Source organism: Plectropomus leopardus, chromosome 14 (assembly GCF_026936395.1).
Source record: "Plectropomus leopardus strain MGB_pleo_1.0 chromosome 14, ASM2693639v1, whole genome shotgun sequence".
NCBI classification, from domain to species: domain Eukaryota; kingdom Metazoa; phylum Chordata; class Actinopteri; order Perciformes; family Serranidae; genus Plectropomus; species Plectropomus leopardus.
Genome location: NC_142189.1, coordinates 29,721,776 through 29,742,590, shown reverse-complemented (window position 1 = coordinate 29,742,590; position 20,815 = coordinate 29,721,776). Strand labels below are relative to the sequence as shown.

At 39.7% G+C, this 20,815-nt stretch overlaps 1 protein-coding gene across 1 annotated transcript in view; it reads right to left on the bottom strand.

Annotated features, from left to right (window-relative positions):
• Positions 1-1,031: 1,031 nt before the first annotated feature.
• bltp1 (bridge-like lipid transfer protein family member 1) overlaps positions 1,032-20,815 on the bottom strand; it is a 115,094-nt gene continuing 95,310 nt past the window's right edge. Inside the window, exons 76-91 of the mRNA XM_088087779.1 lie at positions 19,787-19,926; positions 18,407-18,602; positions 17,090-17,290; positions 15,950-16,126; positions 15,268-15,405; positions 13,482-13,727; positions 13,143-13,296; positions 10,857-11,014; positions 9,169-9,358; positions 8,563-8,780; positions 7,934-8,185; positions 6,335-6,538; positions 5,044-5,238; positions 3,978-4,112; positions 3,098-3,263; positions 1,032-1,974 (exon numbers count right to left, since the gene is read on the bottom strand). Coding sequence (XP_087943905.1) covers positions 1,758-1,974; positions 3,098-3,263; positions 3,978-4,112; positions 5,044-5,238; positions 6,335-6,538; positions 7,934-8,185; positions 8,563-8,780; positions 9,169-9,358; positions 10,857-11,014; positions 13,143-13,296; positions 13,482-13,727; positions 15,268-15,405; positions 15,950-16,126; positions 17,090-17,290; positions 18,407-18,602; positions 19,787-19,926 — 2,987 coding nt within the window. The 3' untranslated portion in view covers positions 1,032-1,757. The remainder of the gene's footprint in view (positions 1,975-3,097; positions 3,264-3,977; positions 4,113-5,043; positions 5,239-6,334; positions 6,539-7,933; positions 8,186-8,562; positions 8,781-9,168; positions 9,359-10,856; positions 11,015-13,142; positions 13,297-13,481; positions 13,728-15,267; positions 15,406-15,949; positions 16,127-17,089; positions 17,291-18,406; positions 18,603-19,786; positions 19,927-20,815) is intronic.

The window sequence follows — 20,815 nt, the reverse complement described above, 5'->3', positions numbered from 1 at the left end:
TTCCTCTCCACAGTGCCACCGTGCTCCCCTTCACCCGCCAACGCACCATCAAAAATGCAACAACCGTGGCATGGAACCAAAAGTGGAACATGGCTCATGGTGAGGGGGGATATCACAGCGGAGGAGATTAGCTGCGGTGGGGGGGTTACAGTCAGAGTACTGTATTAACTAAACCCTGCGGTGAGCACAGCGGGGTTTTCATGGCGAGGGCGGCGAGGTGTTCTGACAAACATTGGAGGAAACTTGTTATAAATTACTAAGTGAATCCTGTAGACTTACACACACGCTCATTAATTGACCTAAAAACCCAGAACAGAAACAAATTAGTGCCCGAAGATGGAAAAGTGTTTTACTGCTGACGCCATTAAAGCTTTGATTCAAACAATATGAGACATTTTCGACAAAAAAAAGAAGCCATCCCCAGTTCATTAAAGTTTCATTTGAAGTTCTGAACATCTGTCTGACAGCCGTTTCCTGGGAAAAATCCTCTGCCACATCAAGTGATGCGTTTCACGGATAGGAAGATGAGCAGAGAAAGCCACGGTCGCCACCAGAAAGTAAACGTCACTGAAAGTTTGTTCCAGTGATTCACTATTTCTCCTCTGTACCGTGAGAGACAGTATAGAAGATGGTGAAAGGTTTTTTGGACCCTTCTGGGCTTTGCTGACTTTTTACATTTTCAGTCAAAGCCGAAGCTTAAATGACCCCGATGACGCAACTGTAACATCTTTAGGGTTATTTTTTTCAGACATTAGAGGTGCTATGTGATTGGTTGATTTATTCACAGTGTGAAAGTTCAGAAAAACTGACTTATGTTGCGTTTTCCCCCTTTTTTCCCTAAATAGTCACACTAGTCGAGACAATAGTCAAGTACTTAAGACAACAGCAGCTAAAAAAAAAATTGTAAATTAATTGCACAAACACCCCCCCCACGTGTACAGGTTTGTTTTTGTTTTTTTTTAAAATTCACTTTTACCTTTTAAAAGTTTAGTTTTGACCAACTGCACAAATTAAGATACCTGAGCCTCATCTAAAATTGAATGGCAATATTTTTATTAAGTTAGGAAATCAACATATTTAAGAAATTGAATTATATACACTGGTTCTACTGTATGGATTTTAAAAAAAGGACAAAAATAAGCTTGACACACCAAGCTAATACATGTTATAGACTTTGCATTTCACATACTCATAAATAGTGATCTTGGTTCAAACGATAATTACAAGTTCGAGTCATCCTCATGACTGATGGATGATGTGCCGTAACCTCCCAGAATTCATTTGTTCACATCAAAAAAAATTTAAAAAAAAGAACACTGTCACCGAACTGTTCTTAAATATCTTCAGCTACACTATAAAAGACATAAAGCATATCTACCATGTGTTCCATGGGAAACAAAGAAAAGGCAATGGTATAAGAAATCATTTCTCATGAAATATCGTAAGCCTTAAAATAAACTTTCAAGCGATTTCAGTTAGGTCATTTACAACAGGTAAAGAGGCAGAGGCAGGGTTTACTGTTAAAGCAGTCAAATAATACTAACAGCTGCTACTTTGTTCAAAATGTACAGAAAACGACGTCGGTGCAAAACGCTTCAGTCAGAGCCGCCAAACAACTGAGCTGAGATTCACAGGCGGGAGCAGGTAACGTGTGTTGTACAATAGTGGCTGCAGTAATACAGTGTATGTGACCTGTGTGTGTATGCACAGCTTAAATTACAGTGGTGTGTGTTTGTGTGTGTGTGTGTGTGTGTGTCTCAGTGTTCCTCTTTGTCCCTGCCTTTCTTTTCCTTCTCGTCCTGCAGGGCCGTCCCCAGCTTCTTGATGAGCACCGACAGCACCTTGTCCAGCGGGTCCATCACGCCTCTCTGCAGCCACTTGGGAATCGTAGTCCTGGCATGGTGGAAGCCCAGTTTCTGCAGGATGTAGTCCACACCCACCGGGTCAATCTTCCGGCCGGTCCAGGAGATCAGCCTGAAGAGGGAGGACGTGTTTACTTTAGTCAGCGCTAGATGCATTTCAGACATTATGTGCTAATAACTGGGAATTATTTCAACTCAGATTGAGGGAAGAGTGCTTTAGAACTACAGAAAGTAATTTATTTTATTTTAGGTTATTTGAGTTGGAATGTCCTCACAAATACTGCTAGAATGTAACTGTAGAATTTAGACTGTCATGTTTTAACATTTGAAGCTTCCATGAGGTTTTTGAATGGCGCTTTAAATGTCTGTTGTCATATTTTATGACATTATCACCCTGAAAGAAATAAAACTGTAAACATCCTTGTGATTCACAGGACTACATGAGTTAGTCTTTTTTTCATTTTGGGACACCACCCAAATTAAGAATTCAAATAAGTTATTTCCACAGCCTTGCTAACTTCTATATTTGCAGATAGGCGGGTCTGAAGAGGTGGATTTCGAGGGCTGATATAAGATTTGTATAATATATGAACTGATGTGCGTATACAATACAATGAATTTGTATAGATTTATCGACTTAACAGTGTTCATATTAATTCAAACTGACATTAATTCAGATAGATAATAATAAAACCTGATGGCAGCTGTTTTTCTGCAAAGTGAGTACTTTTACTTTTGATACTTTTAGTACATTGTATTTCCAATACTTACATACTTGTGCTTGGAGGAATATTCATGACAAAAATACTCAAATCCAGAAAATGAGCTGAATACAGATAGAATGGGGTTTCAGTGTATCCTTTAAGTGAAACAGTAATAAGACTCATCTGCCTGTTTTTTATGCTACTTCTAAGACAAGTCACTTTTTACAGTGAAAAAAAGGTTTAGTGTGAAAAAAGGAATGCATTTCCTTTGTGTGTCTTGCATTTCTTTAATGTTGCATGACGACCTTGAACATGAGGATTTGTATGTGAGGTCCGTGCGTCATTGCAGGAACCCGCTGTAGCCTCAAGGTCACACAGAATGACGCTTACGGTGTTGCACGTGCTCTTTTCTCTTTATCTGATTTGCAGCGAGCATTATTCATGAACGAGCACTGTGACTCAGTGTGTGCGTCTGCTAACAGGAAAAACGCCGCACTCGAAATGCCCGCGGTGCGGTGGAGCGGAGCTGACCTGAGAGTGGGCTCCAAGTGCCAGGTGTTGCACATGAACTCCCTCCAGTCCACCGTGGTGTAGTTGATGCTGTCGTCCTTGTCCCTGTCTGAGGAGCTCTCGTCATGCAGGGCCGTGGGGCTCTTCTGTCCGGGCCGTGCCGCGAACATCCGCGGGGCGAACAGGGCTGAGGGGAAGGAGAGAGGTTATTGCTTTGCACGCTCTGCTGCCCTCGTGTTTCCCTTTTTAACACGGCCAACACATTCCTCAACAACAACACCCAGGAGTACAACACAATAAACATTCATTAATTTTCCCTCAGAGCTGTTACGCCACCTTGATAGTATAGATCTCCACTCTATTCACATTCAAACACCCATCTGGCCTGAGAATCTGCAGCGCTCACCTCTTTTCTCTCTCCATTCAGCGGCAGAATCAACAGAACAAAGTCGTGGCACTTTTCTAATTGTCATGAAGAATGGGAGGTTGCCGGCATAAAGGCTGCTAATTTGTTCTTTTGTAACAATGGGAGAGCCATTAAAATGCTGCCTGCATTGGGCACTCTGACCTCCCTGCTGTGTGTGAAAATAACACTCAGCTGCCTGCGTTTCATGCTGCTCGCCGAAAACATGTCCGACAGCACACACACAGCTTCACAGGTAGGCAGATGTGCTCATATTGTTTTTGTCCTTGGACACTTTGTGAGTCATTTTTTCTTGACGTATTGAACAATGTCTGGTTTACAAGCTTTAATTTTAACTCTTTTCTCTACTGCAGTTGTTGTATAGATGACTCATGAATGTGTCCCAGAGAATGTGGAAAAGACTAAACACTGTTTATTGTCTCACTGACTGACTGAAAGAGTACTGTAATGACTGAAGGACGGTGTGAAGACAAAAACCTTTCTCCTTCTCCTTCAGGTATGCGGACACCAGGTCGTGGAGAAACATGATGAGCTCGGCATCCATGGTGACACAGATGTGGTCAGTGAATTCTGTCACCACGCTGCACTCCACTTTGGGCTTACTGTTGGAGTCTGGGACAAACAAAAAACAAAAAGTAAAGCTGTGGACTGCAGACACAGCATTGCCTGTAATACAGGAAAAACCTCTCACAGTATGATTTCAGTGTGCACGAGGCACCAGCCTCCAGTAGCCAGCAGGAAACAGACAATGAGACAAAGGAACTACGCCTTTCATGGTAATAAAGTACACTACACACACTTCAAATCGATTACAATAAGCAAAATATGTAAATATCATTTGTAGCATTGTTGTCCACCTCAGAAACAAACATGGTGTCCAACAAATATAAAAGGTTATGTGTTTACATGGTACTTCAGGCTGACCTACATGTTATTGCAGGCCCAGTTTAACCCTTTAAAACTGGAACAAATCAGCTTGATTTCTTAAAAAAAAAAATGAAGAAAGGAAGGCGATAAGAGTAAGAAATTATTATTATTTTTTAAAATAGCAACAAATTAGTGTCTTTTTTTGACCAGAATGACCAGAAAATTGACAAAAAAGGAAAATAAAAAACAAAAACAAAAAAATATAGTAAATGCTTCACACACATCTGCAAGATCTATACAATCAGTGCAGTTTCAAAGTGGACACCAAAGATGATAAGATACTCTGCGAGTGACAAACTGCTGCTGAGAAAAAAAAGAAAAAAAAAAGAACTCATTTTGAACTCTGCCTGTGTTGTGTTCACAGACACACAAAAACCTCTGAATTAAGAGAGGGGACACAGAATGATACAAAGGGACACATAAGTATTTAAACAAAAAAAAAACAACAACAAAAAAAACAAACAAAAACATAAGTTTACTGTGGTTGTCCCGTTATGCTGAAGTCATGGTAGTCCAGGGCAACAGTTAACACAATATTTTTGTAGGAGAATAGACTTCAACAAAAGCTTTATTGCCTTTATGTACTGTTCGATTACTTTGTGGGGTCCAGTCTTACCTGATAGAGACGGTTCATCGGGATCTTGAACGTGGATGGACTTGAAGTCGAGTTGCATTCGGGGAAGAGCAAAGATGGTCTCAGTTTCGTGGTTGTAGCTGGAGGAGCTGCGGAAGCTGCTCAGCAGACTGGAGCTTTTAGCCGCCACTCCGCTCTCCTGGTTGTTGGCCTCCACGTTCCTGAGCAAGTTCAGCTCTGAAACAAGAGATAAAGACGTGTCACAACTCTTTTGAGTTTAAGGTCATGTTCACACTTCTCTGCTTCTCCTCTTTGTTAAATATTATCTGAACCCATTTTACATTTCAGATAAGAGGCGGCAGCTGTGAGGAAAGGCAGACAGAGAGCAGCTCTTTGGGAAAAAAAAAAAAACTGTCTGTCTTCTTTTAGTCAGAGCTGTCTGGAGAAAAGCTTAAAGTCTGAGAAGATACAACAATGAAGCAACCATTTAAACTCAACTGTCACTTTATTAGGTAAACCTAGCTGACACTAATGCACTCTAATACACCGAGTCTGCAATAAAAGCTAACTTCATGAAGGTTATAATGTTCAGATTTTGGGGACCACGCAGCAGCGCCCCCTGCTGGAGCATTCTGTCAATTTCTCTTTTTTTCCTATACTTTCTCCACTAAAAATGTTAATGCAGCAAAAACCATGAAACCAAAAGTCACGAAAATTGGCATGCTGGTGGCAAATTCCACCCACCACTGAGGCACAAAAAAATGACACTCATGGAACTCTACGTATAGGTGAACTTGATTGTTACAGGGCTACCTTATTATCCCCCAAAAAAAAGAAAAGAGAAAAAGATTCAAAATTCTTTTGTCATTTAAGTTTCGCGTCTTTGCTTCGCCTGCCACTCTAAAAATAACAAAATTTGCATCATTTTTAACAATCTAAATTGCAAGACTAAATTTGTGGACCCACTGGATGCTTGTTTGTTTTTTATACCTAAATGAGCTTTATTCTATTGTAGTTTTCTCAGTTTATGTACCCATACATTCCCCTTGGTGGTCTCAGTTTCCAGATTTTGGATTTGGGAGTGAAGTGTTCATGTTCAGTAATATTTTTCAACTGTCTTAGACAACAGGAATAAACTGTATAAATTTTGAAAAATGGGGAAATTCCCCATTACAGGCTTTAATTTTGGGAAAAGGAGAGAATTGGTATGACCATGATACTCCGAGCTGATGTATTTGGATATGTATAGGAACAAGTTGAACCCTGCATTTTTTTGTGTGATTATATCAGGATCCAAAATTGATGGGTCGCAAGTAAGTAAGAATATTTTTACCTTCATTCCTCATGGCAGTGACGTAGTTGAACCATTCTTTGACTGTGGCGACTCCATGTGGGGGGTTTTCATGCCGCCGCCGGGTTATTTTGGTAATGGTAGCCATTGGACTTTCGAGGGCACCACAGGGTTTGGTTACCATAGTATTGTGACCAAGATGGAAATCCAGTGTTTGAACGATGTATGTAGAATCATCTTTGGAGCCTGGATGTGACAGAAACGGAAGCCAGTTAGCAACTAGAATAACCTGTCAGGTTGCAGTGACAGTCACATCCATGTCTGTCCAGACTCATATGAAACCATGAGAGCCAACGCAGCTTCAAACATGGATGTTGTTGCAAATAAGCTACAAACTCTTGAATGTAAATGCTTCACACACATCTTCAACTCAAGACCACAGACGATCTAAATAATCAAGATTTCAAGATGGACACCCAAGATTAGTGTCACCAATGCAACATCTGACCAAATGTCTACCCTTCTGTTCCTGAGTTATGACGTAAATAACGGCCAGAGGTCACAGTGGCTTTGCTCTTTAACCATTAAAATGTAATCAGTTCATTCTTGAGTCCAAGTCGATGTTTTTGCCCAATTTTAAGAGTTTCACTCAATGGGATCTTAAGGTTTTGTGTTCATGAGAAATGGGACAGATCCAAAGTAGATGGATAGATTTGTTCTTTCTGAAAGTCATTGTGTGCCGTAGAGCAATCATCAGAAAAATAAACAGACAAGGTCACTGTCACCTTGACCACTGACCGCCAAAATCTAATCAGTTAATCACTGACTCCAAGTGGATGCTTGTGCCAAAATTTGAAGAAATTCTTTCAACGGGTTTTAGAGATACTGCCTTCACATAAATGAAAAGGATGAGGTCACAGTGACCTTGATCTCTGACCAATGACCACCAAAATAGAATTAGTCCATTTTTGAGTTTTTTGAAAATTTGAAGAATTTTTGAAGAAAATATCTCAATGCATCCACAATGCAGGTCACAGTGAACTTGACCACCAAAATCTAATCAATTCATCATTGAGTCCTGGAGGACATTTGTGCCAATTTTGAAAAAATCCCTCTAATGCAGTCTTGAAATATGTTCACCAGAATAAGAAAAACAAGATCATAATTACCGTCCGGATGGATGTTTGAGACACATTTGAAGAGACTCCATCAATGCATCCTTAAGATATTACTTTCAAAAAATTAGGACAGATGCAAGGTCACAATGACCTTGACCACTGACCACCAAAATCTGAACAGTTCATGTTGGATTATGGAAATTTGTGGCAATTTTTTAAAAAAAAATTCCTTCTAATGCATTCTTGAGATATTATGTTCACAAGAATAAGAAGGTCACAGTGACCTTGATCTTTGACCTTCAACCACTAAAATCTATTTAGTTCATCTTAAAGTCCAAGTGGATGTGTTTGCCAAATTTGAAAAAAATTCTCTCAAGGCTTTCGCATAATGATGTTCACGAGAAAGGGACGGACAGAAGGACAGATGGACAACCCAAAAACATAATGCCTCTGACTGCGGCTGTCACAGCTGCCTGTGTAATCATTTTAGAATACCATCTACACAAAGAACAATTTGTCTCACCGTCCTCCCAGATCTTCTGCGCCTCCGTCCAGAAGGCGATGTTGGGCTCCTCCAGGTGGAAGAGAGCCCACGACTTGGAGCGGAAGTTGGGCCCGTGGAAGCAGGCCAGGGTCATGTGATTGCCATGAAGGCTCATTGATCCGCCCAGCTGCACGGCGTCCTCGGGCAGAGGCATCTGGAAGAGGGAGATGTGGCAGCCGGCGATTACCTTCAGCACCCCGGGCCAGTGGCGGTGATGGGCCGCGTCCATGTCTGTGTGACGAAGACGGTTAGGAGACACAGAATGAGGAGCCGGGGGGGGGTGTGGGCAGACAAATCAACCCTGACCTGAACATGAGGCATGCTGCTGCTGCTGCTAACGGGATCAGCTTTGGTGTATTATGTTGTTTTTATCCTTACATAGCCTCCACTCTTTTAAATGTGTGCCTTTGTTTGTTTTAATCTCTTGAGCACGTTTGATTACATGCAGTAGTTGAACCTTCGTGTCAACTGTTTGATAAAGTAGTATATAAATGAGGAGTTTTAGAATTACAAATCAGATCACTTCCTGTTACCAGCATAAAGACACTTGCTGTGTTAGTATGCGACAGTCTGCATTTCTCCCAGCAGTATGCAAAAGGCGTGCTTACACAGCTCTGCAGATCCTTTCTCCGTGTTGATGACAGGGGTTTTGGGGGGCAGGTAGGGACCGGGGCCCCAGGTGGAGAGGGCCCGCTTGCTGGTGTCGAACTGCTGAGTGAAAAACTCCTGCAGCTTCATGCCGATCTTGATGAGGTCTGGTGTGGTGGAGCGTGAAATGATCACCTGGAAGATGTCCCACTGCAGGTCTCCATGGACGAAGATTTCACTGGAAGGACAGACGGGAGAAAAGATGGGAAGGGAAAAGGTGAAAAACAGAAAGATAGAAGATTAAGACTGTGTAAAACAGTAAAGCGAGGTGAGTGGCAGATGGTAATGATGTAGATTAAACACAGCTGCATCTGGAGTGAAAGATCTGCATCATCATTTTGTTAGACTGGCGTGCCAAGTAATTTAGAAAACCATATTGAAAGTCTCAGAAAGCAAAACTGGAATTCTCAGATGCTTTTGATGCAGATATGTGTGTTTATCTAAACTCAACTGTAATCCCATTGATAAAAAAAAACTTCATAGCACATAAAAGAAGCATCTTAGCATTCTATCAGGCCTGCTATAGTTCAACCAAAGCTGTTGCTTTGCATCATTTCAATTCACACCTTTTCTCTGACAGGCTGGTGTCGACGGTGCACAGGTTGACCTTCCACTCGTCCTGCAGCTGCAGGTCAGCGTTGCTGAAAACTCCCATTAGGATGCTGGAGCCCATGTAGTCCACACGCGCCTCTGTCGACCCCATGGTGATCTGGATTTTATGGCTGGGCTGCTGGTTTGGGTGCTCCGAGATGTGGGCTACAATTCAGACAGCAAAAAGTTAGCGCTATGGCGTTTATTGACTGTTCGTACAACAACCTGGCCATCAAGCTGGATGAGAAAAAAAAGATGTAAAACAGGTTGCAATATTTTTCACTTCCATTCATTGTTTTTTTTTTTTTTTGCCTGTATTAAGGTATTAAATCGAAATAAACAAAACAATAAAAAAAGCACACATGAAAATACAGCATGTCAATTTAAAATGTAGTGGTTAGTATGATGAGTTCGCTTCATTTATTCAAATTTCCTAACTTAAAAACTTTCAGTATCAAGAATTTATATATTTTATTTTCAAAGAGTTTGCGTTGCAAAAACTGAAGTGAATATTTCAAGAAAAAGTTATTATTCACTTTCACTCAAAGCTCATTTTCACTGAAAAGAGCTTGAATGTGTCATATTAAAACAAAGGGACCATTTACACAGCAATGGATCTTGCATTAAATGTTAAACTTTTGAAACCAGGTTCCAGAGTGAAGTTTTTCGAAAACACCACCCCTTCAGTCACTGTGTAAACTGGCAATGCGCGGATCCTGTGAGAACGGTGACATCACAGCTGCACTTCATGCATGCACGTGGTGCCTCGCATGCATACTACAGCGTTTGCGGTTGTTTTTGTGGATCCCTTTACAAGAGGATCGTTTACACATATCATAACAATGTAGATTTTTTAAAAAACGAAAAGGAAAGACTTTTTCGTTTTTATTAGAGCTGTTCTCGTCTTGACGTGCCCTGAATGTAACCTTTGTTAGCTGTTAGTTGTGGCCACCAGCTGCTGACAGCTGATGCTAACTACGTCTCCTCCTGCCAATTCCAACAGACGTACCGCTGCAGTCACATCAGGTTTGTATCCTACAGGACAAGCCCACTAGGACGACGGTTAGTTGTAGTGCCTAAATATCTCTGTTCGTCCCTAACAAATGATTCTATTGTCTCCAGGGTGACAGGATGCTGTTAGTCTCAAGCAATGGTTTTAACCTGTTTACAACTGATGTGACAACGAAAGCATCAGCCATTGGTGAATGTCATCTAATTTGCAGATGGATCGATGACAGTCAACGAGGTGATTATTAGCTAAAACAGGTATTGGCCTAATAAATCGGTGCATCACTAAAAGAAATGCATTAATAGCCATTGTTGCATGTAAATCTGCAGCAGGAGAAATTAATCACCAGAAATACTCATAAGGACAGGTTTAAATTAATGAAGACTTTTAGATACGTTCTTTTGAAAAATGTGTCTTATTTAAACACCAAATGCACCATATAAAATAAAGTGTATATTTGCACAGTGAGTGTAAAATGTGAGAGTGTTTTTAAGCCTGTAATTTTCTCCCTGCTCCGCTCCCGGTGCTGTGTGAGAACTCTGCACTGAACTCTGGCTCAGGTCCACATCCAGTTTCAGTCTGCTAGAACAAGCGCTGCTAATGAGTTGCAGAAAAACACCAGATGTCTGCGAAGTTGATGCTTTGTTTACTTACAAACCATCTCCAGGGTGTTCACGTCTATATTGCCACCCACCACCCCGCCCTTGGAGTCGAGCTTGGAGCGCCCGAGGCCGACCGACATGCTGATCTCTCGGTCCCGGTTGCTGCCTACGGACAGCCGGCCCTGACTCTTCAACCCGCTGGTTGTCCAGCTGTGGAGGCAAACACAAGTGTGAGTGCTGCTGAATAATGGAGAAGTGCTCTCTATGAAACATATAAGACTCTCATTGTGGGAACTTTGCTCGGAGATAAGACGGGTAACTGCAAAAAAAAAACACCAGCAAACCTTGAGCATTAAATCATATTGACATGTCAGCTTTTTAAACCATCAGCTTTGTTTCTTATCGATACAGTTCTTGCTTTAAAACAAAGACAACACCTGTGCATGAATGCTTTAATGAAGTAAGAATATTCTTAAGTCCTAAATAATTTAAAGCAGAGACAGAGAGGTCTAGCGTACCCTGACTTGGTGAGCAAGAAGCAGGAGACATTTGTGTTGTTCAGAGAGCCCACACATTTCCAGAGAAGATATTTTTTCACTTCATGATGACGCACAGCTCATGAAACCTTACTGTCTTGGTTATTAGGGTGTTGTGTTTGTCAGTGATTCAGCAGGATTTTCTGCTATTCTGCCTTAAATGGAAAGAAAACAGTTGTAACAACTGCATATTTTGATACAGCCGTGTACAGGAGATGAGCGGAGCCCATAAGAGTAGGCGATAAAGGACCATCATGTTTAATTCATGTCATCATAACTTTAATCACAATATGTTTATTAGCAATTAAATTTAATTCACTAACACACATGAAACATGACAAAAATATAACATTTTGCAAGTAGATATTTTTCTTAGTTTTTTTTTCTTGTCACCATTGTTAGATTAAAGGAATGGCTTGGATTTTTTGAAGTGGGGTTGTATGACATTCCTTTCCATAGTCAGTGTATTATAATCAGTAGATGTCAGTTGGCTGACTGCACTGTTTGAGTGACATGCAGGAGGATGAATACATTGGCAGCAGTCCAAGAATGGATTTGTAAGTAAAGTTACACCAGTACAAAAGTCTATGTATGATAATATGTGTGTGCGGACTGGCGTAACCATAGATGACTGATCAGAAATTAAACAAGTACATATAAATATTAAGTATACATAAAAGGTCAAAAAAAAAGAAAAAAATGTTGTCTCTTTTTTCAGGGGAAGGCACCATAGAAGGACACATAGTATGTCCAGCAGGACACCCTCAGCAAAGTGACGTTCTCTAACACTAATGATTGTCTATCAGTCCCAGCTTTCATGGCTGACGTTAATCCCTCATCTACCAGAATCACTGCAGCATTTAAGTTTGAGGCCAAGTTTAAGCAACACTGAAGATGCATCCATATAGGCCATAAGAGTGTCTGCTTATGTATAAATATTTCTTTACAACTGCATCAGCTGGTACATTTTTGCAGAGAAAGTAAAAAAACATTGGGAATAAATGGTTTAAAAAAAGCTCATATACAGCCGGGAGATTATTTTATCCTGAAAAAACTGCTTATTCATCATCGTCATCGTCAGCATGATATTTTCCTTTTAATTCCGCAATATTTAAAAGAATTTTTAAAATATGCTCATTTGCTTCAGATTCCAGTCAGATGGGAAGACCAATACCACTCTATTGTCTGAGAGTGGTATACATCTTCTCATCTAACTCTCAGCAAGACCAATAAGCATCTTTCACAAAATGTCAAACAGTTCCTTTAAAATCACACTTGATTCATGTCTGTTGTGATGGTTTTAACCCTTTAAAACAAATTGGTTTAATTTCTTTTAAAAACATAGGAAGACAACAATGAGCAATGAGCAAGATATGACCCAAAATTTAGCATGAAATTAGTAAAAAGCTACAAAAAAAAAACAAAACTGAAAATGAGCCTTAAAAGAAAGGACAAAAAAGGAAATGAAAACATGTAGATACATGCTAAAATTAATACAGTTCTTTGTACATTTCTTCTTTTTTTGACAATTCTCTAATATTTTTCTCTTTTTCTAACTAATTTTCAGGTTGTTTTCTTGTCACCTTTTACCAATTTATTGCAATTTGCGGGACATTTCTTGTGAAGTTGCTCATTGCCTTTTCCCTCATGTTTTCAGAAAATATTAAAGCACTTTGTTAAGGTTTCAAAGGTTTGAAATGTTTGTGATAAGCATCTGAGTGCAACCTGAGAAGGTTGATGTTGATCCAGGTTTAAAGGGTTATTGATTTACACTGAACGGTGCAGAAACTGTGAGCACTTACGTATTGTTTCCCATGACGTTGCTCATGTTCATTTGGACCGTGAGCTGTTTCAAGTTGATGGCGAACACCACGAGTGTCTCCCACGGCGCCCCCTGCTGACCTGCTGCCTTCCCGTTTTTACTGAAGGATGGGGTGGAAGTTTTCGTCACCGAGTCTAGAAAAGAACAAGCAAAGACAAATTAAAAGGCAGTTGAGATGTTTGATGTATTGGTTTGTACATTGTTAACATCTAAATTGTGCTTCTCTATAAAGACACCCAGCACATTCGGTGTTTTGGAAACTAAAAATAATATTTTTGTTGGAGTCGCATCTGCTGAGACAGTGAGTGTTCATAATCACCTCTCCTGGGAGCAGAGGAATCAGACACACTCCTGGTGCGTCCAGGTGCAGGGGACTTGAGGTGTCCCAGGCCGCCAGGGGACATGTTGCTTCCGGTGGAGTGCTCTGAGAAGACATTGGGGGATTGGGGAATGTGCTGTGTCCCGGTGCTGCCGTCCCACGTCCTCCAATAGGCTTTGCGGCTGGACTCGGGGGACAGGTGTTGGGTGACGTTTTCAGCAGAATCAGGGGTGGCGGGGCCAGAGGCTGAAGAGAGGTAAAGGTTGAGAGACATACATATATAAAGGGCAGCCTTGGAAATGTCAACATGAAGCAGAGGATGGAAATGTTGGCTGAAGGAAGGTCAGCGAGATGGGATATTAAAAATGAACACAAGCTAAACCTGCTGAGATTACTTGGTAGACAAAGACTGACATGGCATCATTTCACACAACCAGCAAAGACTCTGCCATCTAAAACTCAAAGCACTTTCTGTCACTACTCTACCAAAGTATAAGTCAACCCACTCTCCCCTGTTATTCCATGTTTCTTCACCATCATTACTGCCTCCACTTAAAGGAGACATTTTTGGGGGAATTCTGTGGGAGTCAATGTCACTATTCATTACAGTACTGGGACAGGACAGGAAAATAAGTCAGCGACAGTGATACACTGGTAACTGTCATGTGCATTGGTGTGTAAGTACAAATGTGGACGTATAGGATGTATTCCATGTAGTTATGTTGTTGTGCACAGTCTAATGTATTTATACTAGGCCTTATGTGGACTGTTGCGTGGAGATAGACAGTGACGCAAGTAAATTAGAAAGAAATTACCTCTATGTCGGTAGACGAGCAAGTAAGTAAATAAGAGAATAGTCAAGTTAGTATGTAGGTAAGTAAATAGGTAGGAAATAACATATATGAGTAAGTGGGTAAAATATCACGTATGTAACAAGGTAAGTAAGTAGGTATGTAAGTAAGTTAGAAATTACCTATGTATGAAGTAAGTAAATAAGTGTGCGAGTAGTTAAGTACGTACTGTATGTAAGTGAGAAATCACATATGTAATAAGTGGATAAGAAATCACATATTTAACAAGGTAAGTAAGTAAGAAATTACATATGTACAAAGGTTGTTTAGTAAGTAAATAAGTGAGCAAGTAGTTAATTAAGTATGTAAGTGAAAAATCACATTTGTAATAAGTGGACAAGGTAAGTAGGTATGTAAGTAAGTAAGAAATTACCTATGTATGAAGGTTGTTAAGTAAGTAAATAAGTGAGCAAGTAGTTAATTAAGTATGTAAGTGAAAAATCACGTATGTAATAAGTGGGCATGAAATCATGTATGTAAGTAGGTAAGTAAGTAAAGAACGAAGAAATAAAGGTAAGTAAAAGTAGGTTCAAAATTACATTTAGAAGTAGGTAAGTAAATAAGCAGTTATGTAAGTAAGTAAATCCATCCACCCATCCATCCATCCAAATATACAAAAAACCTTTTATTTTGTTGTCCATATCATTCATTTTACTTGAGGGCTATGTTAAAAGTAGGCAATAGCAGCAATACTCTCCTACAAAACTAAAAGATGAACAGACAGGAAGTCGTCATTTTGGAAAAAGCACAGTGGCTTGTGCAAGCTTAAGAAAAGAGTTGTTCTGTCAGTATCATAGAAAAGCCCAGAAAAGCTGACACAAGAGCCAGTGGTTATTTTCTTCAAAACAGCAGAGTGGTAAAAACACACCATACTGTGTCTGTCAACAAAACCAACTCTAAGAAAGAGGAAAGACACTTAGTGGTAAGAAAGTCACCTGGCAGGTTGATGGTCTGGTCTCCCAGGAAGAGGCGCCTGGCGATACTCCGACGGTACCAGGCTCTTGGGAAGGCCAGGATCTCACTCAGTCGTCTCATGTCGTACTTGAAGGAGGCTGAGCCGATGTCACACACAGCTAAGAGAGAATATTAAACGTGTTCATGCATGAGACATCTTTAAACAGCTACAGTGCAAGCAAATTGGTAGAATATTCACCTTAATACAAATCAACAGGGAAAAAATAAGCACCACTACGTCTTGATATTCAGAGATTGGAAAGGTGCATTAGTCATCTATCATGCTCCCCAGTCTCATTTTCCTGCTTGTTAAATGTCCCTTTCATCACTTCATGAACTCACTGTGCCTTCGTCTTGGGGTAGCCCACATCAATGTGCCCACAGTGCTGCTGATAAAAGTCTGTGACTGAGCCTAATAATGTATCTCATATCCCCCAAGGATCCATCACAGTAAGTATTCACTTCTGTTGTATATCACTTCAAAGACAATTTTTGAATTTCATGATTTTTTTTTTTCATTGTTATTGGAACTGACAGGAAGTGAGGGAAATCCCCTGACTTCATGTGGCCCAAAATCAACCTTTACAAACTCCACTCCAAGTCTTACTGAGTGTCTGAGACTGAACTGAAATGAAACGTCTTCTTCTGGGGCTGACGACGTACCTGAGATGTTGATGAGGGTGGTGTCCATTTTACCACCTTTGGCAGGAATGAAGCTTTCGATGAAGGTGGGACCTCCAGTACGCCTCATCCTGGACAAGCTGACCTTCACAAACTCCAGGTTGATACTCAGAGAGTCTTTTCTCCCCGTTACTGAAGAAGTCTCCTCATCAACAGTACCTTCAGGAAAAAGAGCCATAATCATCACGATCTTCAATCTCATTTCAATCCTTCTGGCCCTCAGGCCAATTTTTAAACAGCCCTGAGCTTATCTTTTAAAATACTCCATATGATTGGATAATCAAGCAAGATCACTGTGCATTTATTATTATAGATTTATGTAACATATCACCTCACAATGGCAGGATAATCATACAGTTTGTAGACAGGCACCAAGTAGGAACTACTTGCAAAACTGGTGTGTTTTGTTTTCATCAACAAAAAAAAAGCAAACTAATGGTTACCTAACACCAGATATTTCCAGTTAGGTAGCAGACATGGCCACAGGAAAGAAGCATTCAGTCGAAAGCGAGGGCTGCCGCTTTTAGGAGTCGTGGACAGCTGAACACTTTTTCACTTAAAGATGAAATAGTTTTGTTTCTGTCATTTTTTTTCTTTTATGACCGTATGATAGGAGAAGCCACTGGCCCTCATTCAAAAAAGTGTGGACACGCCCATGTGGAATATGACACGCCCACTTATGTCATCATGGGTTGCACCTCAGGTCAAGAACAACCTGCTATTTTTTGGTTTCAGTCTGTAGCCAACTTTTTGGACACTGAACCAAAAATATTTCTTTGTGGGAATGCTCCTAATGGTTCAAAATTAGGTGTGGGAACCAGAACAGAAGTGGCTCCATGTTGGTGGTAAAGGGGTAACAGAGGTAGCATGACTTCTTTCTCTGCTCAGGATGCCATTATACCACTATGTCTTTACATGAAAAACAGTTGTTTGCCGCTTTATTAGAGTTCTAAATATCATATCATATGGAGTTCCTTTAACCCCGTCCACACTAGATCTAGCACACGTTTGCACATGATATCTACAGTAAAGCAAGAAGAAGTCATTATCAGCAGTAACATTAGCAGCCAAAGCCCTGTATTATTAGCACATTGGATTATAATGAGTTTTCCTTCTCCATACCTAATGTCCCTGGGCCTGGAGGCAGGCCTGTGACGGCAGATTTCTGTTTCCCGGCGCCGTAGGGGTGGAAGACGTAGAGGGAGAAGTCAGACATGCAGGCGGTGAAGCTGAGGCCTGAGGAGTTACTGGGGGGGCCGGTGAGGTCGGACTGGCTGCTGCTGTGGCGGCTCCGGCCCAGAGGGCTCCCCAGCAACGGAGATGCTGGAAGGAGGCCGAGGAGGGCGGAAAAAAAAACACAGAGGAGGTAAGATGAGCAGTCCCAATCAGGGATTCATTGAAGCTGTATTTGACATGAATGAATAAGTTCCATAATAGAGAGGAGGAGGATAATTAGAGCAGAAATCAGAACGTATTGTCTGCAAAAAATGAATGCATCACACGCATATTAATGTAATATATAGTAAATATGAAGTGAGCATTTTAAACTATTTTATGTCTTACAGTTGAGTGCTGTAAGTGTATGTAACCTTGATATAAGTGTCTTTGTTCTTTTTTTTTTTTTAATTGTAACTGTTGTAATCAATCTTTTTTTTCCATTAATATTTTATTGAACTTTTTTCCACTTAAAATGTCACCTATGGTCATCAAATCAAATGTTTCATATGCATATGTATATATAACAAAAAAAAATCACAATATAAAATAATAATTAAAAATTACATAAGTAATTCTGAGAGGCATAAAAAAAACACACAAACAGAACAAAACAGAAAACAAACAATCAAACTAAAAAAACAAAAAAAAACAAACCATATTCCCACATGGATATGCACCACAATCTACACTTATCTACAAGCAGTATTCTATGTAATCTTGATGTAAATATTTACCTTTTTGTGTTCTTTTTATTATAACTGTTAGTGAATGGCCGTTATTGTATGTAACCTTGATATCTTATATTTTATCATTTTTTTTACTAAAAGCCTAAATAGGTACCGATGCTGGAAACTAACAACAGCTATAATCTCTATATGTGAATTATCAGTTACTACGGCTTGTTTCTAACAGGCTAAAGTAATACTAATACTTAATTTCCATTGTCCCTATAAATAACTATATAAATAATTAAAAAAAAGATCTTGAATGCTTTACAAAAAAGCAAAAACCTGGCAAAAAGAGACTGGAGGGGAAAGTAATGATTGGATGAGAAGAAGCTGTGAGCAGCATTAAATCCCACAGGGCTCAGACGTGGCGTGGGGTGACACATAATAGATGCGCTCGCAGTGTTTGATTGACTTTTGACTGAAGAGGTTTTGTTTTTCACGTAACCGTGCACATGTTAGAGCTTCATTATTCCGCAAGACATGCTCTGCGTACCTTTGCTGGGAGGGGGTTTGGGGATGTGCTGCCCTGGTGGAGTGGAGGAGGGGGGGTGAGAACCCTCAGTGGGATGGGCTCCTGTCGGGGTCTCCAGCTCTCCTCGGTTGGAGGAGAAGACCAGGTCTAAGGAGGGCAGTTTGAGCATGCACTCCACCCGGGACATCGGCAGGCAGCTGAAGCGGATCTGAGAGGGCTGCAAACACACACAATAACTGATTGTTAACTGTGTCGTAAAGTGTGTAACTGCGTGTCTGCATGTATGAGATTACAGGTTGATGGATAGTAAAAAGAGACTGAAGGTATAAACAAGATCTATATATTATTTCCATCGTCATCATAAAAACAACTTGCATTATGAAAGCATCACGAAAGGCTCACGATATTGATATGAGTTTTTAACAGCATCAGTAGAAAACTGCACTTCCTAATGTAACTATCATGTATGGGGGTGGATATTATATGGATACTGCATTAACATCATGATATGAGAGTAGATCATGTGTTAGATCTTGAATATGGTCATATCCTAAGTACAGGGTTCAGACATATTTTAATCAATCAATTTCCATGACTTTGAGGCAAAATTTCAAGACCATACATCCTTGAAATGCCCATCAATATTTATTTTTTTTATTACTATATAATAGCTTTTTTAAAAATAATGAATTCTGATAAGGGTGCAAAAGGGGACTTCTGTTTTATATTTTAGCTTAGGGGAGGGGGATAAAATTTTAAATGGCTGTATTAACTGTATTAAGTATTTATTTTAAGGATGATTTTTAAAGAAAGCAACTCAAAACCTGTGGGAAGAATAGAAAATGTTGGCCTTTTGTTTTTATTTTAAAACATTTTTGGCAATTTTAAAGAAAAAAAATTGCGAAAAAAAATTCCATGACTTTTCCTAAACTTTCATGGTATATTTAGCTTTCCAAAACCTTTCCAGGCCTGGATGGCGGGTGTAGTTGGGTAGAAAGAAACAATGTCTATGATCATTTTCAATAACCGGGTCATAATTTCTGGAAAGAGACGTTAATGTTGATGTATTTTCTTGGTACTTTGAGCACCAGTGGAGGGCCATCTAGTTGTATTATATTGGAGAGAAGGTAGGTATCTCTATGGCTGATATCTCCAACACTCTGCAACTCACACCAAAACTATCTAGACTGATTAATAGCACTACAGGTAAGAGGAAAAAATGTGTATTTTTGATTTGGGGTGACTTTTTCCAAAAGGAGATAGAAAAAATATGAGGATATAATATATAACTACTGGTGATTTATAAGGTATAAAGAAAAGTACAAGGAGAAATTAACATATTTGGTTAAAATAGCTACAATAAGGATTTAAGTATGAGAATATCAGCTGGGTCGTCAGTACCTGGACTCTGACGTAGACGACCACATCCACAGGGAAGGAGGAGTAGGCCGAAGTGGACGAGGAAACCAGAGAGGTGGTGGATTCCTCCAGCTGCTCCACTGTATCAAAGTGAGCCATGTCCTCCTCCTGGGAAGTTACAGCTGATGGGAGATACACAAACACACAAACACACTTTACTATGAATGCCAAACAAGCAGGAAGAAAAGTCCTGCAGGAACAGGATCCATAAAGATTTCAGATTTCTTTTATTTGTCATTTTCAATACGCAGTTCTATACATAAAGAAAATTATCATCACGTTTCCCCTAAAAGACTGAAACAGTGCAAGTCAGTGCACTCCCATAATAAACAGCTGAATGTAGGGGTCGCCTCAATTTATTTTTCAGGTCCATTACCAATACTGATTATTAGTAGTTATTGAGACCGATAAACGATATTTGGAACCAATATGCATTTACGATAAAAATGTCAAAATATAGATAACTCCATAGATAAACTCCAACACAAAACTTTGTTTAAATGCCTTTAGCAAAACTGAAACTGTCAACATCATATACAACAAGTTCCCAGCAATTTTATTCGTAAAGTGAAGTAAATGACTCATTTTTGTGGATCATGCAGATTCTGAACCAAATTTTAAATGTGTCTCATATTTAGTATTTATTGTAATATTTTTACTCCATTTTGTATAGATTTCCATGTTTAACATATGAGGAGAATTTCTGTTTTTATTTTATGTATTTTTTCCACCTTTCTATTTTTTTGTTTCTCCATCTGTTTTGTTCTGTATTATGTCACTATTTGTTACGTGTTAATGATTGCAAAAACATGGAAATCTAAATAAAACAATTGTGGGTAAAAAATAAAAGTAGTAAAATATCTCCCTGTGGTTTTATAGAGTAGAAGTTCCTCCCATGCTAACACTTTCTTTGAACCTTTTAATTAATAAATTTTATCGGCTATCAGTGAAATAAAATACAGATAATGGTCATAATGCCAAATGTCGGTCCCAATAAGTCAGGCCAATAAT